The following is a 22,715-nucleotide window of genomic DNA, read 5'->3' as shown; positions in this document are numbered from 1 at the left end:
CATGAAATAAGTGGCTGTTTTGAGGTGTGTGGTGTGTTTGTGGGAGTAGTGGTCTCGGATATAAATGGATGGCTGCTCAGCTGTTGCAAAAGAGACTGAAGAATATTGAAGAAATGAGAGAACACAATGGCAAACTTCCAAAGCCTGTGCCAAGGAACAAATGTTGTTATTGATTGTATAGTTTAGTTTTGTTTTTTTTTTTAAAAAAGATTTATTTATTTATTATATGTAAGTACACTGTAGCTGTCTTCAGACACTCCAGAAGAGGGCGCCAGATCTCATTACGGATGGTTGTGAGCCACCATGTGGTTGCTGGGATTTGAACTCTGGACCTTCGGAAGAGCAGTCGGGTGCTCTTACCCACTGAGCCATCTCACCAGCCCCAGGATGTTGTTATTGAAATGGAACCATTCAAGGTCTGGCCCATTGTGAAAGCTGTTAGTTACTGTGTATTCAACAGAATTATATACTAGATAAATAAAAGAGGCATTTTCTGGGCATACTCAACAAAACACTAAACTTGAATGGAGAACAAATTTTATTCTAAAAATAGATCTTAGTAACAATGAAATACCAAAATTGGTCATTACAATAGAAAAAGGGCAATAAGGGTTTGCTTTAGTCTTTCTCCTCAAGATACAAAATGACCACACCATAAAATATGTTGCCAACTGTCATATTTGAATTAGTCCTCCTATGGATTTATTCATTGTTTTATCTTAACAAACACATTCTCTAGGAAAGCTAGGAAAGGTAAGCATTTGCTTAAGTGAGACTTGGAAGACAACTTACACTTAGGAAACATTCAATTTTTATACATTAAAAAGAAGTCTCTTCAACAAAGTCCTGGTATTTGAAAGTAACAAATTAGAAAAGATATTAAGTAAATTACTTTTAACCCCCAACTCAGTGGAAATGTAAGAGGCAAATAATAACAGTGCCTTTATACAGTGGTTTTTATCTCCAAAGTGCTAAAGAAACAAGTATTCAAGAGGATCTCTGGCAGGTACTGAAGTACCAAGAATGTAACAGACAAAGTTAAACTTTCACCACCCTCGTTGCCCCCAGGCCTTGAACTGTATTTCACACAGAAAGCAGAGCAGTGGCTGAAAGCCAATAAGAAGTGTGGCTTTCTCAGCAGCCCTCATTTGAAACTAGTCTAATTCCATGGTCCATTTCCTAGCATCTCTCTCCGTGTTAACATAACCTGAGCAGTCCATGCCTCACCATGTCAGTTGGACCCGATGTAAAGCAAGTAGAAATGATTCTTATATATAAGAAAATTCTTGGTAGCGTGCGTTGTTTTGAAAATCAGAAGCAGATTACAAAAGTTATACTTACATTTTTAATTGTAACATAGATGTGTGCTCATTCAGATATTTTTGGCTTATTTCTACACTTTTTGAAATTGCTATAATTCACTTTGTCCTTTTACAATAGCATACTATAATTAGTATTTTGTAACTAAACACTTTCTTTGTTAAACCTGGCCCTGAGTTTGACCTGAGTATAAACTTTAGAACTTACACTGCCACAGAGAGCGTGGCTGCTCTGGTGACCTGAGGCTGCTTCCCTGGAAATATCAGGATGCAGCTCTCTTTTCAAGGGTAAGGAGTGGGCTTGGGGATAAGGAAAGCAGAATTCACCAAAATACACTTTAGTATAAAAAAGTCATTTTCTTAAATCTGACTAAGTTGACAGTGTACAAAAATACTGCATCTGTACCCTGTGGGTTCAAAGGCCTGGGCTTTACAATTCCTGGCTTAATATAGACTTCTAAACACTGGGTGGGACATCATATCATGGAGCTTTTTAAAAATGGCATTTCTGATTCAATTAAAAAATTCTATGTATGGGAAGCAGCTCCACATTGCCTAAAAGACATTCACTAGAACTCAACTGACAAGTGACTGTGAAAACCAGTTCGCCATGCTGGGACAGGTTTCCACAGCAGCATGACAGCCGTCTTCATGCTGCTACGCCTTTTAAGAAGCCGGGTGAGCACTGCAGCTTTGCCTAAATTATGTACAAAGGAAGAAATCCCAATCCTGACAGTTGAAGGGAGATGATGAGCCAAGTCTGAGCTCCCAGTGCTCGGTGGCCGTTAGCACAGGAGGTCGTGGGGGATGCACTTGGAGTGCAAGTTCTACTTCTAGATGAACTCTAATCTAAACCCTAAAATACTGAAACTTCCTTCAACTGCACTTGAAAGCTGGTTAGCTCAACCATGGAACCTGAGGCAGGAATTAGGATCACCCAGTTCTGACTGGCACTCAAGTGCTTTATGTGAGCAGCGAAGATACTGAGATCCGGGATGCTGTGACAGCCTCCTCATCTGTATGCCAGATGGGTCCTGCTACTCAGTGATGCTGGTCCTACATGACCAATCAATGCCACGCACATATTCCAAAAGATAGGACTTGTCTTGCTAAAGGAAATACAATCACTGGATAAATTACCTGTTAGTTCCCAATATTCATTTTACCCAGAGTACACCCTTTACCTATAGTAATGAGAAATTTCCAGATATTCATGGAATTCACTGCTCATTATATGCATGACTTGTTTATACTACTTCCAAGAAAATAATAGTTTAAACTAATATAAACCAAAATAATTGATAAGGCTGCAGTCTTTCTTCTTTCCTTGACCACTGAAGTACTTTAAATGATGGCATCATGTTCGTCACTGAAATATATAAAAAGTTAAAATTATTGTAAAATTGTTGTTTGTAAGAAAGGTAACTGAATAATTTTAATTTTTGCAATCAAAATTATCACTGCTCATTAAGTTTTGTGCATACCCACCATACTGTAGTGGTTAAGACTGCCAAACAGGTTCATAGTCACATCTCTGTTCTGACTTTCACAGGGCACAGGCCATGTACACATGAGGGGGAAATTAGCCCATAAAGGTTAAAATTAGGAAGTTAGGCCACTATAAAGAGCCAGGAGTACAGTCATGGACCAGCACACCTGGCTTATCAAAGTCTGTACTTGCAGTAAGTACTAATACCAGGGAAATTCACCCAGTCAGAGGAATTTCTTTTGTGCATGTGTCTTTGTCATTAAAAATAAAAAAACCAAAACAAAACATGTTTGTAGCAAAAGTACTCTTTGGTTCTGATGACATATCCAGGGCACATGTACTAAGTTGTGACAACGATGAGACCTGGCTTGTCAGTTTTTATGAGAGTGGTAAAAGCCAACAAAAGGAGCTTGCTAAAGTCTGGTAAAACAGTGTTTGATCCCAGGTAAAGTACAAACGGGTTCACCAGTACGTATCCACACTCACTAGCCTGCACTCAAGTACAGCATAAGTCTGTCTTGGAGGTGAGCACTGCCTAACTCTGGTATTGGTCATGATAAAGTATGCAAAATGGCCCAACTTACATGCTTCGGTACCGAACGCCTCTTCTTGAATAATACATTTTGCATCCAATGTAGAGAATAGATAAAACTCCCAGTGTTAACACTATACCACCAACAAAGCTGCCGGTATCAAACTTCGATCCTTTGCCTTTGGTGGGAGGAGTAGTTGCTGAAACTAAGAAGATACAACAGATATCTGTGCTTTATTTGAAATAGTCTAAGTCCGAATTTCTAGGTAAGAACATTGAAGTATGGGTGAGAAAAAATTTAGGCGCATAAAGTTTATATTTTTGTAGAATAGAATGCTGGCTCTCATGTGGCATTTAACAGCTAATTCACAGTATAGGAAAAAAGAAAGTGATTTTAATACATACCCGTTACAGTTGTCAATAAACTACTGTGGGCTGTGGTTGTCATGGATGCTGACGTCTGGGTAGAGTTTGGAGAAGCACTTGCATTGGGTGTAGACTTTGAGGCAGTAGGAGTCACATGTGGTAAGACGCCTGGGGTTGATATTTTAACAACAGTTGCAGGTTTCACAGTGATAACTGTGGTAGTTTTTGGCAGTATGGAAGGCTTCACGGTGCTCTGTGTTTCACTGGTCTGGTTGGAAACCACACTCATGGTCTGGTTGGTATTCTCTGAAAAAATGCCAAGGACAAGAATTGTTGTTAGGATCTATGGTAAAAGATCCCACACACGCTAGTAGTCTTGGTGCCACACAGAACGGGTCTAATCAGGGTGATAGCAGGAAAGCTGTGCTGTCGATAACATTGCTGTGCCACACCCAAACTACCAGCAAAGCCACGCCCAGAGCTAGGACGCTGAGTAAAGAGACAAAGCAGACAACCCTCTAAGATGAGCCCTCTCTGATTATGAAACTGCACCTTGCTTCCTTTCACATTTTAGACTTTTAAAAGACATTTTTGTTTTGTTTTGTTTTGTTTTGTTTTGAGTCAGGACCTTGCTATGTAGCCCAGGCTGGCCTCAGAGTTGTGGCAATCCCATTGCAGCCTGCCTGAGTACTGAGAACACAGGCCACCAAAACCTGCAGCAAATTATTTCATGTCTAGAAGGATAAACTGTGAGTATGAAAAGGGTTTCAGGTTCTGTGCCGCACTCTTTCAAGAACTTTGAGGACATCCAGTGGGTGCAGTAGGAGAGGAGCAGGTGGAACTGTCCCTAAGGTAAAACAACCTCTTGCGGTGGCTATGGGCTAACTGCCTCAGTTAAGTGCTCATTGTGTGATGGTGACAGCTGCCCACAGATGGAGGATGTCTTTCTGAAAGCCTCCCGTCTCAAAGCCAGTTCTACAGAGCTGCTTGACAGGTGCCAATGCCCCAGCTAATGCCCAGTAAATAATTTTTGGTATAAAATATTATGTGCATGGAAGGTGGAGAGAGAAGTCAGTCCTTAAATAAAACTCCCAACTACAGAAATATGTCTTCTTCATGTCTTACTTGGTAGGCATTTCCCTTGAGAGACTATAAAATACTCCATGTGCCCAAAAGCAAATCCTTGTACATTAACAGTCCAAACAATATCCACTTTGAAGTTCTGCAGCTGCTTACAGCACCGACATGTGTGGGGTGGAGACTTGGACTGTGCCTCTGACTCTCTAAGATTGTGTGGTTTATTTCTGTGTTGGCTTTCCACCACTCAGAAACAAAACAGTGTGTTAGTTTCCCTTGTTGACCATTTGTATTCTCACAAATAGTAAGATGCAAAAAATTAATATCACAGACTTCTTGCCCCATCAGCACCACAGTCCTTATTTTTCCAAACGATGACTCTGAATGTTACCATCTACACATGTCTTTCAAGCTCAGGTCTACAGACTGGTTTTCAGGGGCTCTACCCCAGCTCTTAATATTTACATTTCAGATGCATCTGTCTGCTTTTAACCTAGCCTATCTACTCAGTCCTCCCACTCAGTATTAGCTATTTTTTTAAGCTCAAGAGAACATTTATCATTATTCTAGAAGGTGTCATACTTGAACTAGCCTTTTATTACTCAATCTTGAATACTGTAACATCCAATCACACTTTAAAATGGCTGTATGAATTCTATTATAAAGAAGCCACAATGAAATGCAGTCTTTTTATCCTGTTGCTCACCAGAGTGGCCTCTGCAGGAGACAACAACACTGCTTTCCATTCAACTGCACACTAAGACAGCCTTCAGACCCCATAAAGTGACACTGGTAAAACAGAACAGGAAATATTAGTTCCCTGCTTGGGAAATCAAACGTGCTAGGAAAACAACTAGCTGGAAATGCCTATTCATTGGTAACATCCTCCAAAGGGAAAAGTGCTGTTAAGAGCGTAACATGAGCACTGAATGCAGGGACAATGTCTGTAAGGTCAGAATTTACACTTGTTCACTTAACTCCTTTAATCAGAAGTATAATTAAACGTCACTGGTTTCCTTCTGTGAATTCTACAAACCTGGGCAATCAGGCACACAACGGGAAAAAGGCAACACCCAGGAGGCGGAAGCAGGGGAAGCTAGCACATTTGGGGCTAGCCAGAGTTAAAATGCAAGATCCTGCTTCAAACAACAAAACAGTAATGGGTGGGGAGGTATTAGCTGTTAAGCCTGAGGAGCAGTTTGTTCCCTGAGACCCTCACGGTAAAAGGAGAGGACTCACATAAGCCATTCCCAACCTCCACCATGTGCTATGTCATACACACATGCAGACTCATATACTACCAATAAGTAAATGGAATAAAGTATAAACAATAAATGTAATATATGAATGACAGCATATTAAGCCTGGTGTTCCCCTCTCTTTTTACTGTTCAGAGACTGATGAGTACCCAAAAGTTGTCACCTGCACAGATATCACTAGAAGACAGGCCAGCCGCCAGCTGTCATCACCCAGCTGAGCTGCTCATTCTTTTCTAGTCTTTAAGGCAGTGGTTCGCAAGGTTCCTAACGCTGCAACCCTTTAATACAGTTCCTAGGCTATGGTGACCTGCAACCATAACGTTATTTCCACTACTACTTTGTAACTAATTTTGCTACTGTTATGAATAGTAAATATCTGATATGTAGGATATCTGATATACAATCCCTATCAAAGGATTGGGTCATTGGGTGGGTTGTGTCATCCAAAGGGGTCACAACCCACAGGGTGAGAACCACTGCTCTAAGCTGAGGTTGAAAAGGCAGGTGAGGGAACAGTGTTCTCTTCTACCCTTGGCTCAGGGAGAGAAAGTAACAGAATATTGCTTCTCATGGAGACATGAAGGCCTAAATGCAACTCTCTGAAGAGCCAGACAGCTTTCTGCTCAAAGATAGGGCCAAGGACTGACATCAAGTCCAAAGGGAGGCTGGCTCAGGTATAGTTTTTATTTGTTGGTGGTGATTTGTTTTAAATCTATGCATCAACAACATTTATGATGCTTCCTTTAGTGAAGTTTTTTCTTCTTTTTCAATAACAGCCTCATATACCTACAGCAGATGCAATGCAGAAGAGCACATGCACACGTTGGTGTCTGGGCCTGCAGCAGTCTGACCAGACGTCACTCCTCTAGCCCAGTTAGTGCTGCCACAGGAGCAGAGCTTCGAAGTCACTTAAAGTCCTTGAGAGCCAGTGCCTGCAAAGTCCTGTACTGTGGTCTCCCTTTCCCCAGCCTGGAACCTGCTTGCTCAAGGGTGGAGTTTCCTGCTCATTCGTTCTGCCACGCCTACTGCTGGACCCTGTCGCTTTGCTGCTTGGAGCCACACACGTGTTCATCCTGCTACTGGATCCCGAGATTGTTTGGCGGGAAATTGGGTTCCCTTCCCCTTCCTTTATAACTGAGTGTCTGAAAAAGTAAAATTGAGCTTTGATCAGAATACTGTCTTAGCTACATTTCTTTCTCTCGCCGCCTAGCCCCTCTTCTCTTCCAGGTTTCCAAAATGCCTTTCCAGGCTAGAACCCAGGCTGTGATCTGCTGGCCGGACACAACACTGTACCACAGGTGGGTATGAGCTGAGGTACTGTTAGCTCAACCCAGTGAGAGCTGCACTGGAAAAGTCCCTCTGTAAAGCAAGGGGCGCTTTCCTGTCTCCTACTTTTCATGGTAGCTGTTAGCAGCCAACTCCGTCACAGTTTATGATGAGTTTCAGCTTAGGAAGAAGCAGACAGCCACGGTTGTCTAACAGAGCCAATGACGCTCTCTGTGAAGCTGTCTCCCTAGCTGACCTGAATACTTGGATGGCTTCAGCTACCTCAACACGGGGAGGCTACTATGAAGGAAGCTAATTTCCCTTAGTCCTGTAACCAAGTTCCAAAAGATGGAAGGGTATCAAATGCCCACTTAAATTCTCATTGGGTTTAAAAACTCAATTCTTCAGTATGAAGTTGTAGCCTTCTAAATTCACTAAAGTAGCCAAAAAAAAAAAAAAAAAAAAAGAACTATTTCCAACACAACCGGAATGTTCTGGGTAAACAAACTCAGAGATAATTCCTGCTTAAAACCAAATAGGCTTTTTCTTGCTGCAAGTCCACAGGCACGTTCTAAAAATCCTAAATTCAAATTATTTGACAGAACACAGAACTGAAAATCTAGATTAAAAAACAAAAAAACAAAAAAACAAAAAATCTAGAAAAATCTGTACCAAAAATCTGTACCAAAAGTGAGGTCTCTGAGAAAACTGGGCCTTTTAAGAATCACATCAGCACAGGGGAACATCTATTGCCTAAACATCAAATAGCTTATGAATCTTATTTCAATCAAAGCAGTCAGCTAAAGATCCCAGGACAAAGATGGCTTTCCATCCAGTCTGTTGAGAAATTCTGCAGGAGCGCTGTTCCCTGCACAGCAGGATGCACAGTGCAGGGTAGATGGCCTGGCTGCTCAGGGCAGTGAGGCTGCCCAGAAGATTCAATTAGCTAGGCTCCTTAGGGCCTGCTCAGTACATTCCATGTCTATACATGTGCTACCTCTACACCAAACACGATGCTTGGATGCCCACTGACATAGAAGGCCTTACTGTAAGGGGTTCACAGTGGAGTTGACAGATAGGAAACAGTGCAGTTACAAGCCAGGCTAGAGGTGAGGGCAGCCTTTCTTTCCTTCCAAAGCGTCTCTATCTCCCTTTCAATCAAATATATGGGTTTTAATTATAGTTCTTAATTGTATGTTATTACCTTAGAATTTAATGTTTCTTGGGGCCATCATGATGGTACACACACACCCCATACACACAAACACATACTATAATTAAAAAAAATTTCTCCCACACTGTCGATGGCTTTTCTAGATCAAGAAGGAAGAGGATGGTTTCTCCCCTTTTCAGGAGTTGGTATTCTAATGTGGAAGTATGTTTTAGGCAATTTTCACAAGCTGAATGCAACTTCTTCCTGTAGACAATTAGAAAGCATACTACAAGGCTACAGAAGAAGATTCATGCGTAGAAACTGGCACAGATGGGACCCAAGGCCCACCCTGGTCTGGCTGCTCTGGGCCCTGTGGAGTGGTACCTAGAGCGGCCTGAATGTGCCTGCAAGCCTTGGGAATCCATTTGACAGCAGGGCAGGTTTTTCTATCCCAAGAGGCACATGGAGTTACCATAACTGATGTGGGACCTGGAGTGTGCTGGCAAAGCTGACCCCATGCCCTCTGTTACAGCTGCCAGTGTTCCCTAGTGAACACTGTGCCTAGGACTCTTATATATTTTGCAAACATTTGCACTTTTCATAGGTTTCTGAGACAGATGCTGTTACTCCCACTTATAGACAAGATGAAGGCATACAGGCGGGAACTTGTCCAGTAAAGTTAGGCAATTTGATTGAAAAGCCCTTGACCTGAGTCAACAACTGGCTATGTTACACGAGGCAGCAGTACCATGATGTCAGGAAGCCTTGGCTGGAAAGGGCGAGGAGTTAAGACTACTGCCCAGTGCTAACCGTTATCATGCTCCTGGCTGGAAAATTGTTAACAGACTTTAGGTTAAAAAATTACATTGCTAACATGCTCAGAATTACTTAAAACATACATGTTTCAGCTAGGTGCGCACCAAACATGTTAATGTTCCCTGAATCTGCATAAAAGAAACACCAGCTCATCTCCATCAGGGAGCTAAACTGCATTGACAGCGACCTTCCTCATAGCAGAGTCTGTCCTTGCAGGGCTAATTATGCCTGAGATAACACTATTAAAGCTGTACTAGCAATTTCATAGGCTATGCAGATGCTCCTGTCACTCAGTTACAAAGGATTCAGGCCTAAACACAGAACAGGCATGTGCAACCCTGCAGCTGCCACAAAAGAATGTGGTCATCCACAAGCTTAAAGCAAGCCCACAACAAAGAGAGTCGGTCAGCAAAACCGTGTCTGCTCAAATGTCAGCCAAGAAGCCCCTGGAGGCAACACCTGCACTGAACCAAACCAGCACATGGTTTCAGTTCACTGTGGAAAGGCACCACATTTTTTTGTTTTTTGTTTTTTTTTTAGTCAATGTCTTGTTACATAGTTAAGGCTGACTTGGAACTTGCTGTGTAGCTCAGCCAGACCTTAAACTCAGAATCCTCTTGCTTCAGTCTCCTGAAGACTGAGATTACAGGGAAAGGTCTCTATGTCCAGCCAGGTTAGATGGCCTACGCGTGTAACCAGCCTTCACAAGGCTGAGGCAGGAGGATTGCCAATAGTCTGAAATACCCTTTATATGGTATAGTGTGTTTCAGATCACTACACCGTGTAAAGGGTAGCCTCAGACTACTGCATAAGCCATCTGGCCTGGCTCTAGCACTAGAAAATTTAATACTTAATGTCCAACATTTTCCTTGAAAGACAAATGGAAAATGAAACCTTGCAACAATGAAATACACACATGCTTAATGTTCTCCAGGAATACTGCATTTTAGACAGCAGCAGCTACTGTGAGCCAGAGGCCATGCCAGGTGTTCATGTTTTCGCTGTATGATTCCTGTCATAGCCTCAGAGGATTGACAGGCGAGAGAACTGAGCTAACCCTCATGGTTCCTCCAAGCCTGGTGCGCCAGCTGCAGCTGCACTGTCTGTTCGGCAGCAAAGCCCAGCGGATTCCACTTTGTCATGTGAAGTGCTCACCCAGACACTGACTTCCCACGGACAATGTTCAAGACACCACAGGCAGCAGGAACAAATACCTGTGCATACTTAATCACAAACACCTGAAGTAGAAAAGCACAGGTTTAAAATCAGCGTCTCACAACTTTGATTGCTGTTGTTTTCTGGTGGAGGTTGAACCTGCCAGCTGCTGTACCCACAGCCCCTTCCCACCCACCAATATTGACGCATACAAAGAGATGCCAGCAACAGAAACATCTGTGTTCTCCTCAGTCTGTGTGTTAGTTTTATGTCAGCTTGAGACAAGCTAAAATGTCATCCGTGAGGAGGGAACCTTAACTGAGAAAAACGCCTCCATAAGATCAGGCTGTTGGTAAGCTTGTAGGGCATTTTCTTAATTAGTGACTGATGGAGGAGGACCCAGCCCATTGCTGACAGTTCTGGTTCTATAAAAAAGCAGGCTGAGCAAGCCAGGAGGAGCAAGCCAGTGAGCAGCACCCTTCTGTGCTCCTGCATCAGCTCCTGCTTCTAGGTCCTGTCCTGTTTGAGTTCCTGTCCTGACTTCCAGTGATGGACTGCAATGTGGAAGTGTAAACCAAATAAATCCTTTCTTCCCCAAGTTACTTTGTTCATGGTGTTTTGTCACAGAAATATCAACCCGATCTAAGACAGTGCTGCCAATAACCCCCTGCACCGCCCCCCCAAGTGCGAGCATATTCTCACAACTGCTTCCATCTCAGAAGCCATTGTCCTAAACTGAGGCCTTCATTACACTACTTCACTTGATAATGTTTCTATGACATATACTACTACTCTCCGTGGCTTAAATTTTAGGTAACTACTCCATGACAGTATGTTTTCTGACATCTGCTCTTTGCACTAAACACAACTGGTTTCTTAAAGTATTCAAACTTTTTTTTCTAAGAGCTGTACTGTTACATAGGTTTGTTATATAATCAGGTATTTTTCTTATTCCCTACGGTCCTTAGAATCTAACAACTGCTGAGTCCAAAATCCCACATCTAGGAGTCTAGTCAATTATAGTTCAAGCTGCTAATGATGTATATGTAAGATCACCGCAGAACTACTTAGGAGAACTTAATACGTGCTATGGGGTTTGGCTAAGGAACTACCTGGATTTATACCACCTATATATAATGAAATAGTACAAAATGGGAAACATTTAAAATTATGTATATAAAATATTATGTATATAAAATATGGCTTAATGGGCATAGGTGCTTGTTGTCAAGTTTGATGACCTTGGTTTAATCTTTGAAACTCACATGATACAAGGAGAGAACAGGGTCCTGCAGTTTGTTCTCTGAACTCCACACATGCACAGTGGGTTATATATCCATATCCCCACACTATGCCTACAAATTCTTTGCTATGTTTCCTTCCAAAAGGTGAGGGATTTTTGTTGTTGTTTTGTTATAAACATCCCTTGTCTCGAGATTATCTTCTAAGAAAGAGAATATGGTACAAGCGATGCCTCTGAGGCTAGCTTCCACAGCTCCCTTCAGAAGCAGGCTGTTGGGGATACTTACTACTTGCCTTCCCCGTATAAGCTGGCCATGTCAGTCACCCAAGAGGGGACTCCTACTTGGTCACACCTACATATTCCCTGCCAACATTGAACTGGCCCTACTGGAGTTACTAATTCCTGATATATATGGATGCCACATAATGGGATAGTTTTAAACAACCACGCTCAGAGCTCTGAACTTGCAGTTATACTAGAGACAAAGCCAATAACATGGCATGTCTCTCTGTTATTCACTCCAGTGAACACTGGCTATATCTAGGAGTTACTGGAAGGAATGGGAGGAGGACAAGATCCTTTCTAGTTTTTACTTTAGATGCTAAAGCATCACTTCAGACACTGAATGCATACATTACTAATGTCCACAATTGTCCAAAGGCCTAGAAAGATTTTAAACAAGACACACTCTGCAAGGAGCAGGGGAGCCCTGTCTGAATGGCACAGCCAAGTCTAAGATCTTATAGCCTCAGAGTCAGAGGGATGGCAAAGCCTTTCTTGGACCTAAGTGTTGACACTGTATGCAGAAAATGTCCACCAGAACTCCCCCACTTTCCCCATATTTACAGCCTGAAGCGTGTTCCCCTACAGAGAATACCGTTACTGAGATTCCCTCTATTCAATAGCTCTATATAATAAACACACAGAGCCTCCAGGGCTGCAGTGTCTCCACTGAGTGCCCAGACCACCTGACCCCAGTTCTCTCTCCTCCTGGCTTATGTATTCCTAAAACAACTGAATCTCTACTCTTGTAAAAGAAAAGTACAAAATAATTTTAACTTTAGACACATTGTGAGCAAGCTCTATTATGTGGTTTCCCAGCTGAGTACTCATGTCTCTAGCTGCATATGTAGCAGAAGATGGCCTAGTCGGCCATCATTGGGAAGAGAGGCCCCTTGGTCTTGCAAACTTTATATGCCCATGTACAGGGGAATGCCAGGGCCAAGAAGTGGGAGTGGGTAGGGGAGCAGGACAGGGGCAGGGTATAGGGGACTTTCGGGAAAGCATTTAAAATGTAAATGAAGAAAATATCTAATAAAAATAAAAAAAATAGACTGAGCTAGGTCCTGGCACATTTTCTGGGTAGCTTTTCCTGCCATAAAGTAACCTCTGTGGTTACTGCGTTGGATTGGATACAAGACCACTTGTGTCACACCTGGCAGCACCATGCAGTGCGGGCTCTACCACTCACACTGTGCAGGGAACACACAGGGAAGATCGGCTTGGCCCTGGGGAGCAGTCAGGCTTGCTTCCCCTCAGCTGAGCTCTAATCTTCAAAGACTTGTGTCACTTCCCTCCAACCTTGCCACACCTCCTGTCAGGCCTGTTCAAGGACTATTTCCTCTAAGATTTTCTTCAAAGAATTTGAAAGACGTATTTTATATGAATATATGGTTTGTATTTTTTGTTTTGTCTTGTTTTTGAGACTGGGTTTCTCTGGTTGTATTGGAACTTGCTCTGTAGACCAGGCTGGCCTCAAACTCACAGAGATCCACCTGCTTCTATCCCCTCTCCCCACAAGTGCTGGGATTAGAGTGTTATCAATATGTTTTGTTTGCACGTATGTAATTGCACCATGTGCATGCTTGGTGCCCACAGAAATTGGAAGGGGGCATTGGACGAATGGTTGAGAGCCACTATGCAGGTGCTGAAATCTAACCTGGGGCCTTGGTAAGAACAAGCACTCTTAACTGCAGAGCCATCTCTCCAGCTGCAAGGTAGCCAGACGAGTCTCTGAACACAGGACTTTGAGGAGAGGGCCCTGACCCCATTTCTAGGAGTCTCGTAGATTCCACTGCACTAGGTTTTCACCTCACCCTCAAAATGTCCCCAGGGCCAGATGTTTCCCCCAGTATTGGCTCCTCCCTGACCTGAGGATAACCTGTATCTGTATTACCACATTTATGCTTTTATTGCAGTTTTCGTTCTTCCTACCTTCCACCTCACCTGAGGCATCCTAGCAGTTTTTATCTATGTCCAATTAAGTCTCTGTGTCTTTATGGACCTGAAAAATTTCCTATGTCATTTGGGATACAAAATGAACCTCTGTTGAGTGCCACCAACAAAAGAATATCCAGTTCAAGAGCAGAACTGTCAGCAAACATCACTAAGGCAGCTGGCAATTTGTAGCTTTAAGACTCTTAAGTAACCATGGTGCCCTAACTCCAACCTTGACTTTTCCACTCCTGCATGCTGGACTCCATCCTAACAAGGATGCTAACAGGTTCAGAGCACCTGCACGCATCAGCTGCTGCTGCAGGCATTTGCCTGCACTAATTCTAATCCTTGTAACCCCAAGAAGCAGTACTAGAAGGAAACCGAGGCAGAGACCCTAAAGCTGTACAGTAACTTCCCTCCTCCCAAGTACATAGTAAAGTGCCACTCTCTGGTGGAAGTCTTGCTTAGCAGTGTGAGGCCTGGCTTCCATCTTCACCATGTGTAGGAGGCAAGAGGGAAAGCCAGGAACAGACAGTAAAAGTCTAAGAGCTACAGGATCCAAAGAGAATTTATTAATCCCAAACACTGTCTGCACCTTACAGTCAAGTCAGATGCTCTGCCTGTGAATTTTAGGCACTCCCAGTGGTCAGAACCTCCTCTCATGCATATGGGTGCTCACCACTCAGAAGCACAGGAGGTTTCCACCACCTACACTTGTAGTGACCTGAATGAGAAAAGTCCCCCACAGGCCTTTGTTCTGGAACACTTGGTCCCCAGCTGGTAGCACTTCAGGACAGAGCCTCGATGAAAGAAGTATGTCACTAGGCCAGGCTGTGTCCCATTTCTTGTCCCCTCTACTTCCTGTGTGCAGATGAAATAGGACCCGCCTGTTTCCTGACTGCTGGGCCAGCTCCATGCTCCTGCAGCTCTGCACCCCCTAGCCTTCAAGCCAGAATAAACCCTTTCTCCCTTAGCTGCACTTGCTGAGACACTGCATCACAGTAACTGAAAGGAGCTGATACAACCCTCTATGAGCAACTTCAACATCAAGTGTCAAAGTCCAGCAAAGCTTTCAGGTTCACAGACATTGGCTGAGCTCAGGTCTCTCCTTGCCTCAGGGTAACTAGCAGACTTCCAAAGCATAAATGGTAAGATATTTTAAAAACAAATGTCTGGGGACAAACCTCAGGGGCAGAACACCTGGGCTGGATCCCTGACCCCCTGTGGTGGTTTGAATAAAAATGGCCCCTTATGCTACAGGGTACTTGATCATACCGTGAAACCTGAGATTGTGTTTTACTGGAAAAAAAAAAAAATCTGTTTCTAGTTGTGGTGTGGCTCAGCCTTAGCACACATCTTTAATCCAAGAGTTTTCTGCTTGACTATTGTAAACAGGATTAAATAAAGTCAACTGTCAAGAGGCAGAGCAAACAACTAGTTAACAAGAAGTGAACATAGTTATTAAAAACCAGAGAGTAGGGAATGTGGATGATGGAGAGACACACAGGAAGTAGAAGGGAAGGACATTCAGTTTGGAGGAGGTTTTTTGAGACAGCAAGAGAGAGGGGCATTGCTTCTGGGATGCTTCTGGGACAAGACCTGAGGAGGAAGGTCCGCTGGGTGCTTTTTTTTGCCTCTCTGAGCTATATAGGCTTTCACTCTAACATCTGGCTCCTGAGTTTTCATTGGTAAAATTGAACCACTGAGATTTTGTTTAAAAACAAAAACAACAACACCCGCAGGCCCATAGGGAGTGGCACTATTAGGAGATGTGGCTTTGTTGAAGCAAGTAAGCCACTTGGGGGGTGGGCTCTGAGGTTTCAGAAGCTCAAGCCAGACCTAGTGGCTTCACTGTCTCTTCCTGCTGCCTGCAGATCCAGATGTAAAACTCTCAGCTATCTCTCCAGCAACATGTCTGGCACTCTGCCACCACGTTTCCCAACATGACAATAATGGACCTCTGAACTGTAAACCAGCCCAGTGAAATGTTTTTCCTTTTAAGAGTTGCTGTGGTCATGGTGTCTCTTGACAGCACTAGAACACTAAGACAGAAGTTGGTACTAAGGAATGGGGTATGGCTAGAACAGGGCAGAACATACTTTTTTTTTGTTGCTGGAATGTGGACTTTGGATTAGAAAAGCAACTGAATGCTTTTAAGTGGGTCTTAATGGGTCATACTAATAGGAGCATGAAGGACAGTGGTGCTGGGGGTGATCTAAAATGTGAGGACCTGGCTCAAGAGATTTCAGAAAGGGATTTTAGTATGTGAAACACAGACTATTTTTGTTATATTTCGTGCAAAATGTGGCTGCTTTCTGGTCTTCTCCAAAAAATCTGCCTGAGGCTAAATTGAAAACATGGATTAACAGCTTTAGTAGAAGTGATTTCAAAACAGCCTCTGTGGCATAGTTATTAGTGGCCAGTCTTACGCATATCTATAATGAAAATGAGCAAGCTCAGCATGGAAAAATATAAAACATAGATGAAAAGTTTAAAGAAAAGCCTGATGCTAAAGGGAATAAAGGGAGCCGTGACCTCAGGACAAGACCTCACCCAGCTAAACTTCCAACCCGTGAAAAGGATTTAAAGGGGACTTTAGGAGTGGGTGTGGTGGTGCACACCTTTAGTCCCAGAGCTGGCGAGTCAGGAGGTGGATTTTAGAGTTCAAGGGCAGCCTGGTCAACAGAGCAAGTTCCAGGACAGCCAAGCTTAGGCAATGAAGGAAACCATCGAAAACAGAGAGCAGAAGAAGGTCTATTTTAAAAGAAGGGCCCATGTTTAAGCTTCAGCAGCAGCAGAACTTAGCAGCTTTGGCCACATATTTCTGGCTTTAGAATCAGGATAAAAGAAAGGGGCTATAGAATCTCCTGATGTGAGTAAGGAAAATGGCTGAGGCTAGGCATGTCCCTGCATGGAGGCCTAGAAAGGCCATTGTGTGAAGCTGGAAAGGTGAAGGATGGATTGCCTTAGAGCTCTCAAGATGCTTGATATGCCAGATCTGTGGATACCTACTAGTAATATCTGTGGATATCTGTGGGAAAGCTGCTAGTAAGAAGTGGAAACAGCCCAAGAGAAAGAAGTGAGTTGCAGTCGCAAAGTTAAAAGGGATTGGAGATCTGAAGAGCGCACTGAGATCAGACACAGTGATAAAGAGTTTGTCCAGCTGGTTTTCAGCCGTGCATTGGTCCAGTATTTCCTCACTATGCTCCCTGTCCTCCTTTTTGGAATGGTAATGGATATCCTGTTGGAAGTATAATGGATATATGTTGGAAGTATCTGATCTGCGTCTTGATTTTGATTTTATAGGGGGTTACAGTTAGGTCATTGCCGTGAGTCTTCAAAGAGACTTTGGACTTCTAAATAGGGTTGACGCTGATAAGATAATGGAAACTTTTCAAATTGAACTGAATGCTTTTCTCCATTATAATATGGTTACAAGTCTATGGGGCCAGGGAGTGGAATGTGGCGGTCTGAATGAAAACGGTCCCCATAGCCCAATAGGTAGCAGCACTATTAGGAGATGTGGCCTTATTGGAGTAGGTTTAACCTTGGAGGAGGTATGTCACTGGGGTTTGAAGTTTCACAAGCTCAAGCCAGCTCACTGCCTCTTCCTGTTGCCTGTGGATCCAGATGTAGCACTCTCTGTTCCTCCAGCACCGTGTCTGCCTGCATGTCACCATGCTCCCCACCACGACAATAATGACTAAACCTCTGAGCTGTAAGCCAGCTCCAATTGAATATTTTTCTTTATAAGAATTGCTAAGGTTGTGTTGTCTCTTCACAGTAAACCCTAACTAAGACAACCCTTAACATCAAAGGCCTCCTGTTACGGAAAACTGATCCTTTACAGGATCAGTGAGGTGCTGGAGGCAAAGGCCTGTAATCCCAGCATTGGGAAAGACGAGCACAAGGGAACCCAAGTAAAACAAGAACTCTCACGAGTAAGAAATTTAACCCAAACTCCAGTAGAAATGAATCTAGAATCAATTTCTTTACTGGAACTATTCCACACTAAAGAGTTCACTAGGATATACATAATTGTTTTATTTATTTATTCATCTATGTATCTATCTGTTTTATTTTATTTGCAGTGCCAGGTATAGAACTCTGGCACTGCACTCCTTCCTCTGCACTAAGCAAGTGCTCTACACTGGGGCTAAATAAACCTACAACCTTAAGTTTCCACTCTGTTAAGGAATTACAAGAAACACTTTGACTCTATAATATGAAGAAGGATGTTTACAATCACCACATTGTGCTGTGTTTTTTGTTGCTATGTAACATTGAAAGCCTTTCTTTTCTTAAACTAGAAAAGGATGATAAAGAGAGCACATGGCATGTTTAAAAAAATAATCTTCCTAGTAAGATGGCAGCTGAGTAAGATCGTTGGTGACAGTCTCCCACTGGCACACCAGTGATCAGCTAGCTATTCCTGTCCCCAAGTGCTAAGGTAATCAGTGGATTCATTTTGAAACAGCTAATTATAATCAAGGTTTATTTCTTCCAAGCTTCATGGAAAAAAAAGGAACACAAATCAAGAGTAGTAATTAAAACCTAAATGTAGTAAACAAGGAACCAAAGCATACTATGAGTCACTTAGCCAAGGATGTGCAAGGAGGAGATGCAGCAAAACTAGAGAACTGGTTGTAAAATGGCGAGACCCAGACTCATCCTCGCAACAGTAACTTAGCATGTGAATGCATCAAATCCTCCAATTAAAGGCAATCACTAGATTTGGGGTTTCCTATACGGTCTTTATAATAAACTAAATTCAACTGTTTGGGGACATGAAAGCTGGAAGAAACAAGATGGAAGACAACATCCCATGAAAATGGAACCTAAAAGACCTCACAGATAAAATACATGTTAATACAAAAGCAGTCCAAATAAATATGACCGTCACACAATGCTGGGAGGTTCAGTCCCGCGAGAGGAAGTGACAGCTCTGAATACATGTACTCAACACCGGAGCTCCCAGACACCAAAGGCAAACATTAGTCGGTCTGGTGGAGATAAAATTTCAACATTAGTTGACCACTTTAGCATTTGCCAGTCAGCATCGGGCAGCTCCCAAGTCCTGGGTCTCAAAGCAGAGGAGAGGAAGTGAGCATGCTGATGAGTATCTGCATACTGCAGCTACTCACAAACACCACAAAATGCAAACAGCCTCACTGTCCACCCACTGTTGAACAAAGACAGCGCAGTGCAGACGAAGGAGAATGATATTGGCCATCCTCTGACACAAATAGGCTGGGGATCATCGTAATATGTGACATAGGTAGAAACTGAGCAAAGCAGCACCTGCTTACACACACGAGAACTCTAAAGAGTTTGCTGTCAACGCCATGTGCGGTGGTGAGCACCTGCAGCTCCTCCAGCCTACAGTAAGGTAGACCACGAGAAACCACAATCAGGAAAAACGGACAGACCTTGTAGGAAAAAAGAGAAAAAAAAAATCACCCAAATCCCAAACAATGGTTACTGCTCTTGCAGAAGGCTGTCAAGAGAGGAAAGAGAAGACTCTGCAGGAAAGTTAAACTTTGCTCAAGTTTCTGAACGGAAACATGAGACGTTACAGAGAACAGCAGAGGGATCCCCATCATGACTAAGTCCATCTAGGTCAGCTTAACACACGTTCTCAGAACCTCCAGGGCAACCCACGTGTGTCTTAATGCCCACCCACTTCCCTTCCATTCTCATCTCAACGGCCATACTATCAACATTTAAAACATTATTTTGTTTTTAATTATGTGTTTACAAGTGCAATGCCCACGGAGGCCAGAAGGAGCATTGGGTCCCCTCACGCTGGAGTTGTAGGTGCTTGTGAGCCACCCCAGTAGGTGCTCTGAACCGAAATTTCATGGCTAATCCAGGAACAGGTTCTGAGAACATGTGTGTTAAGCTGACCTAAATGGACTTATGATGGGGACCCCTCTGCTATTCTTTGTAGTGTCTCATGTTTCAGTTTGCAAACTTCAGCAAAGTTTTACTTTCTTGGAGAGCGTTCCCTTTCCTCTCTTGATAGCTAATGGACAGACTATCAAATTAAACAAGGTTAACCACTAAAGTACAATACCCATCATAGTAATGGCATAGCTGCTCTGCGGTGGGATGTCTGCTCTGTTGTAAACAGGCTTCTAGGCAGTGGCCATCACCATGTAACATGTTCTAAAACCCAGCAAAGAAACATACCTCACTTGCCAAATACCAGCTACTGTACTTTCTTCACATCTCTACCAGTTAATAATGCCTGAGCAGACACTAAAGGCCCCTGAGAGGAAATGGACCCTCAGTCACTGCTGGGGTTAGGGGAATGGTGGGGACACAGGACATAAGACATGAAGATGGTAACACAATATAGGCTGGAGAGAAGGCTCCAGAGTCAAGAGTGCTCTGTGGTTTGAATAAAAATAATCCCTATTGCTCATATATTTGAATGCTTGGTCATCAAGAGAGTGGCACTATTTAAGAAGGACTAGGAGGCATGGCTTTGTTGGAGGAAGCACGTCACTGGGGTGAGCTGGGAGGTTTCAAAAAGCTTACACCTGGCTCAGCATGGATCTCTGCTTTTGGATCAGTGTGTAGCTCTCAGCCACTTCTCCAGCACCACACCTGCTTACTGCCACCCTCTTTGCTGTGAGAAGAATGGATAAACAAGCCTCCAATTAAATGCTCCCTTTTATAAGAGCTACCTTGGTCATGGTGTCTCTTCACAACAACAGGACAGTGACTAAGACAATGCTTACTGCTCTTTTACAGAAATCAAGTTCCTAAATCTCACAGAATGGCTCACACCCACGTGTACCTCTTCTGTTTCCCATGGTAACTACATGCATGTGTCAAGACACACAGACACGCAGACACTGACCCACACCCACAGACAAATCCACATGTAAATAAAGAAGTAAAAGACTGCAGCAAGTTGTAAAGTTTATGTCAGAAGTTAAAAAGTGACAGATAAGCCAATTGCCAGATACTTTCCAGGATTCAGGGATCCTTTGATCCACGTGGACCCTTTCCAATGGGAAACTCTAAACTGCCCATCTTCAACATGTGACTACCCCAGTCACTTCTGCCTTGCACAGACCGGAGGCACAGCAAGAGGGAATCTCTCTCTTCTGTAGGCCAATTCTTTTTCCCTCCTCACATAGTTCTGCTTGCTGGGTCTGTCTGGTTTGTTGTGACCTGCCAGTGTTCCTTCTTAACTTCTCCCTCTGAAATAGTCTCCAAATGTGTGTGGAGGTGGAGGTTAAGTGTCCAATCACTGACCTGAATAACAAAACATCTGAGCTCAATCCACCAGCTTGAAGCCCCTGCTCCCACTGGCTATACCCACTTCATCAGCAGAGCACCTGTATATGGCTTCCCACCACTGGGAGGGAGGGGCTCAGAGCCATTTGTACTCAGTAGACAGGTTTCTAATCATGAACCTTGCTCTTTGAAGTGTCAATCAAATCATGGGATTGCCCACCTCTGAGTTTCTCTGTGGATTCTGTTGAATTATAAGTAACACAATCAACTTCAAATGCCAGGGGAGACTTCAGCAAGTCTCTGTCCACTTAGGAAGCCTTGGAACCAGTCTTTTCTATGCTCTCACAGAAAAACACAGAGCAGAGCCGGAAGCTGCCGGGTGCCAGCATCCACTGTGGAGGCCTTACCCAGAATACAGCAGGACAGAGCCTGATCTGGGGAAGAAGCAAGAGTCAAGGTTGCTTCTACACAGAATCTAATTATGGCAAATCCATGATCACAAGAACCCTGTGCTCTTATGCTGGCTACACCTTGGTGACTCCTGGCACCCAGGGCTGGAGCAGCCTGCACACTACTGCCTTCTTCCATTCAGAACACTTGCTTATTGCTTACTCTTCCAACAGTAATGTGTGCCAGGTCCTGCTCTGGGCCCTGGTAAAAGATGGTGACTGAAATCAGCACTGCCCCTTCAGGCACTATTTATAGTTAGACCAGTGAGCTACTGGGTCACACACACACAGACACAGACACTCACACACCAGAGATCAAGTACTGCTCACCAGGGAGTAGAGCCTGAGCATTCAGAGTTCAGCACTCTGTGTGACAAGTGAACAGCAGGCAGGCAAAGGCAGAGACAGGAGAGGACAGTACCTTAGGTATCAAGAACAGTCCTGGTAAAGGCCCTGAAGCAGGGGAGCAGGGGGAGTCTAGAGAAGAAGGAGGAGGAGGAGGAGGAGGAGGGACAGAACCACTTGAGTTCTAGGTTTTTTGGTGCTGTGTGCCAGGGGCTTTATATACCACTCCATCTACCCTGTGCTGCCCAGCTGAGAGGAAAGACTCAGAGAGACTGCATATCACCCATAGCCAACCAACAACATGAAATACATACTATGGGTAGACACAAAAAGCTAGTGGAGACAGTAAGCAGCCAGACCAGTTCCCAGAGTCCTTAGGCCAGTCTCTGAGCAGAAGCACACCTTATTAGTTGGTTTTTTTTTCTCCATTCTCTTTTTTTTCCCCTTTCCTTCCTCCCCTCTTTTCCTTTCTTGGCAAAGTAGAAAGGAAACTCTATTCAAAGCAAAATTCATAAATCATTATCTGGTGAGAGTTATAGGTGGGGAACCTGTGATGAGAAGATGTTGTATGAAAAAAAAATTTAAACAAACAAGAAAAAGAAAACAAAATAAAAATTAAAAACCAGAACAGTGTCCATGCTTATCCCCTGGTGAGCAGTGTCCACCTGGTGAGCAGTCTCCACCTGGTGAGCAGTCTCCACCTGGTGAGCAGTGTTCACCTGGTGAGCAGTCTCCACCTGGTGAGCAGTGTCCACCTGGTGAGCAGTCTCCACCTGGT

At 43.5% G+C, this 22,715-nt stretch overlaps 1 protein-coding gene across 1 annotated transcript in view; it reads right to left on the bottom strand.

Annotated features, from left to right (window-relative positions):
- Positions 1 to 520: 520 nt before the first annotated feature.
- The window catches only part of Tmem123 (transmembrane protein 123), a 30,607-nt gene continuing 8,412 nt past the window's right edge, over positions 521 to 22,715 (bottom strand). The window contains exons 3-5 of the mRNA XM_021171702.1: positions 3,746 to 4,012; positions 3,393 to 3,546; positions 521 to 2,688 (exon numbers count right to left, since the gene is read on the bottom strand). Coding sequence (XP_021027361.1) covers positions 2,664 to 2,688; positions 3,393 to 3,546; positions 3,746 to 4,012 — 446 coding nt within the window. The 3' untranslated portion in view covers positions 521 to 2,663. The remainder of the gene's footprint in view (positions 2,689 to 3,392; positions 3,547 to 3,745; positions 4,013 to 22,715) is intronic.

Source organism: Mus caroli, chromosome 9, assembly GCF_900094665.2.
Source record: "Mus caroli chromosome 9, CAROLI_EIJ_v1.1, whole genome shotgun sequence".
Classification (NCBI taxonomy): domain Eukaryota; kingdom Metazoa; phylum Chordata; class Mammalia; order Rodentia; family Muridae; genus Mus; species Mus caroli.
The sequence above is the reverse complement of the archived record's forward strand: the minus strand, read 5'-3'. Positions and strand labels throughout refer to the sequence as shown.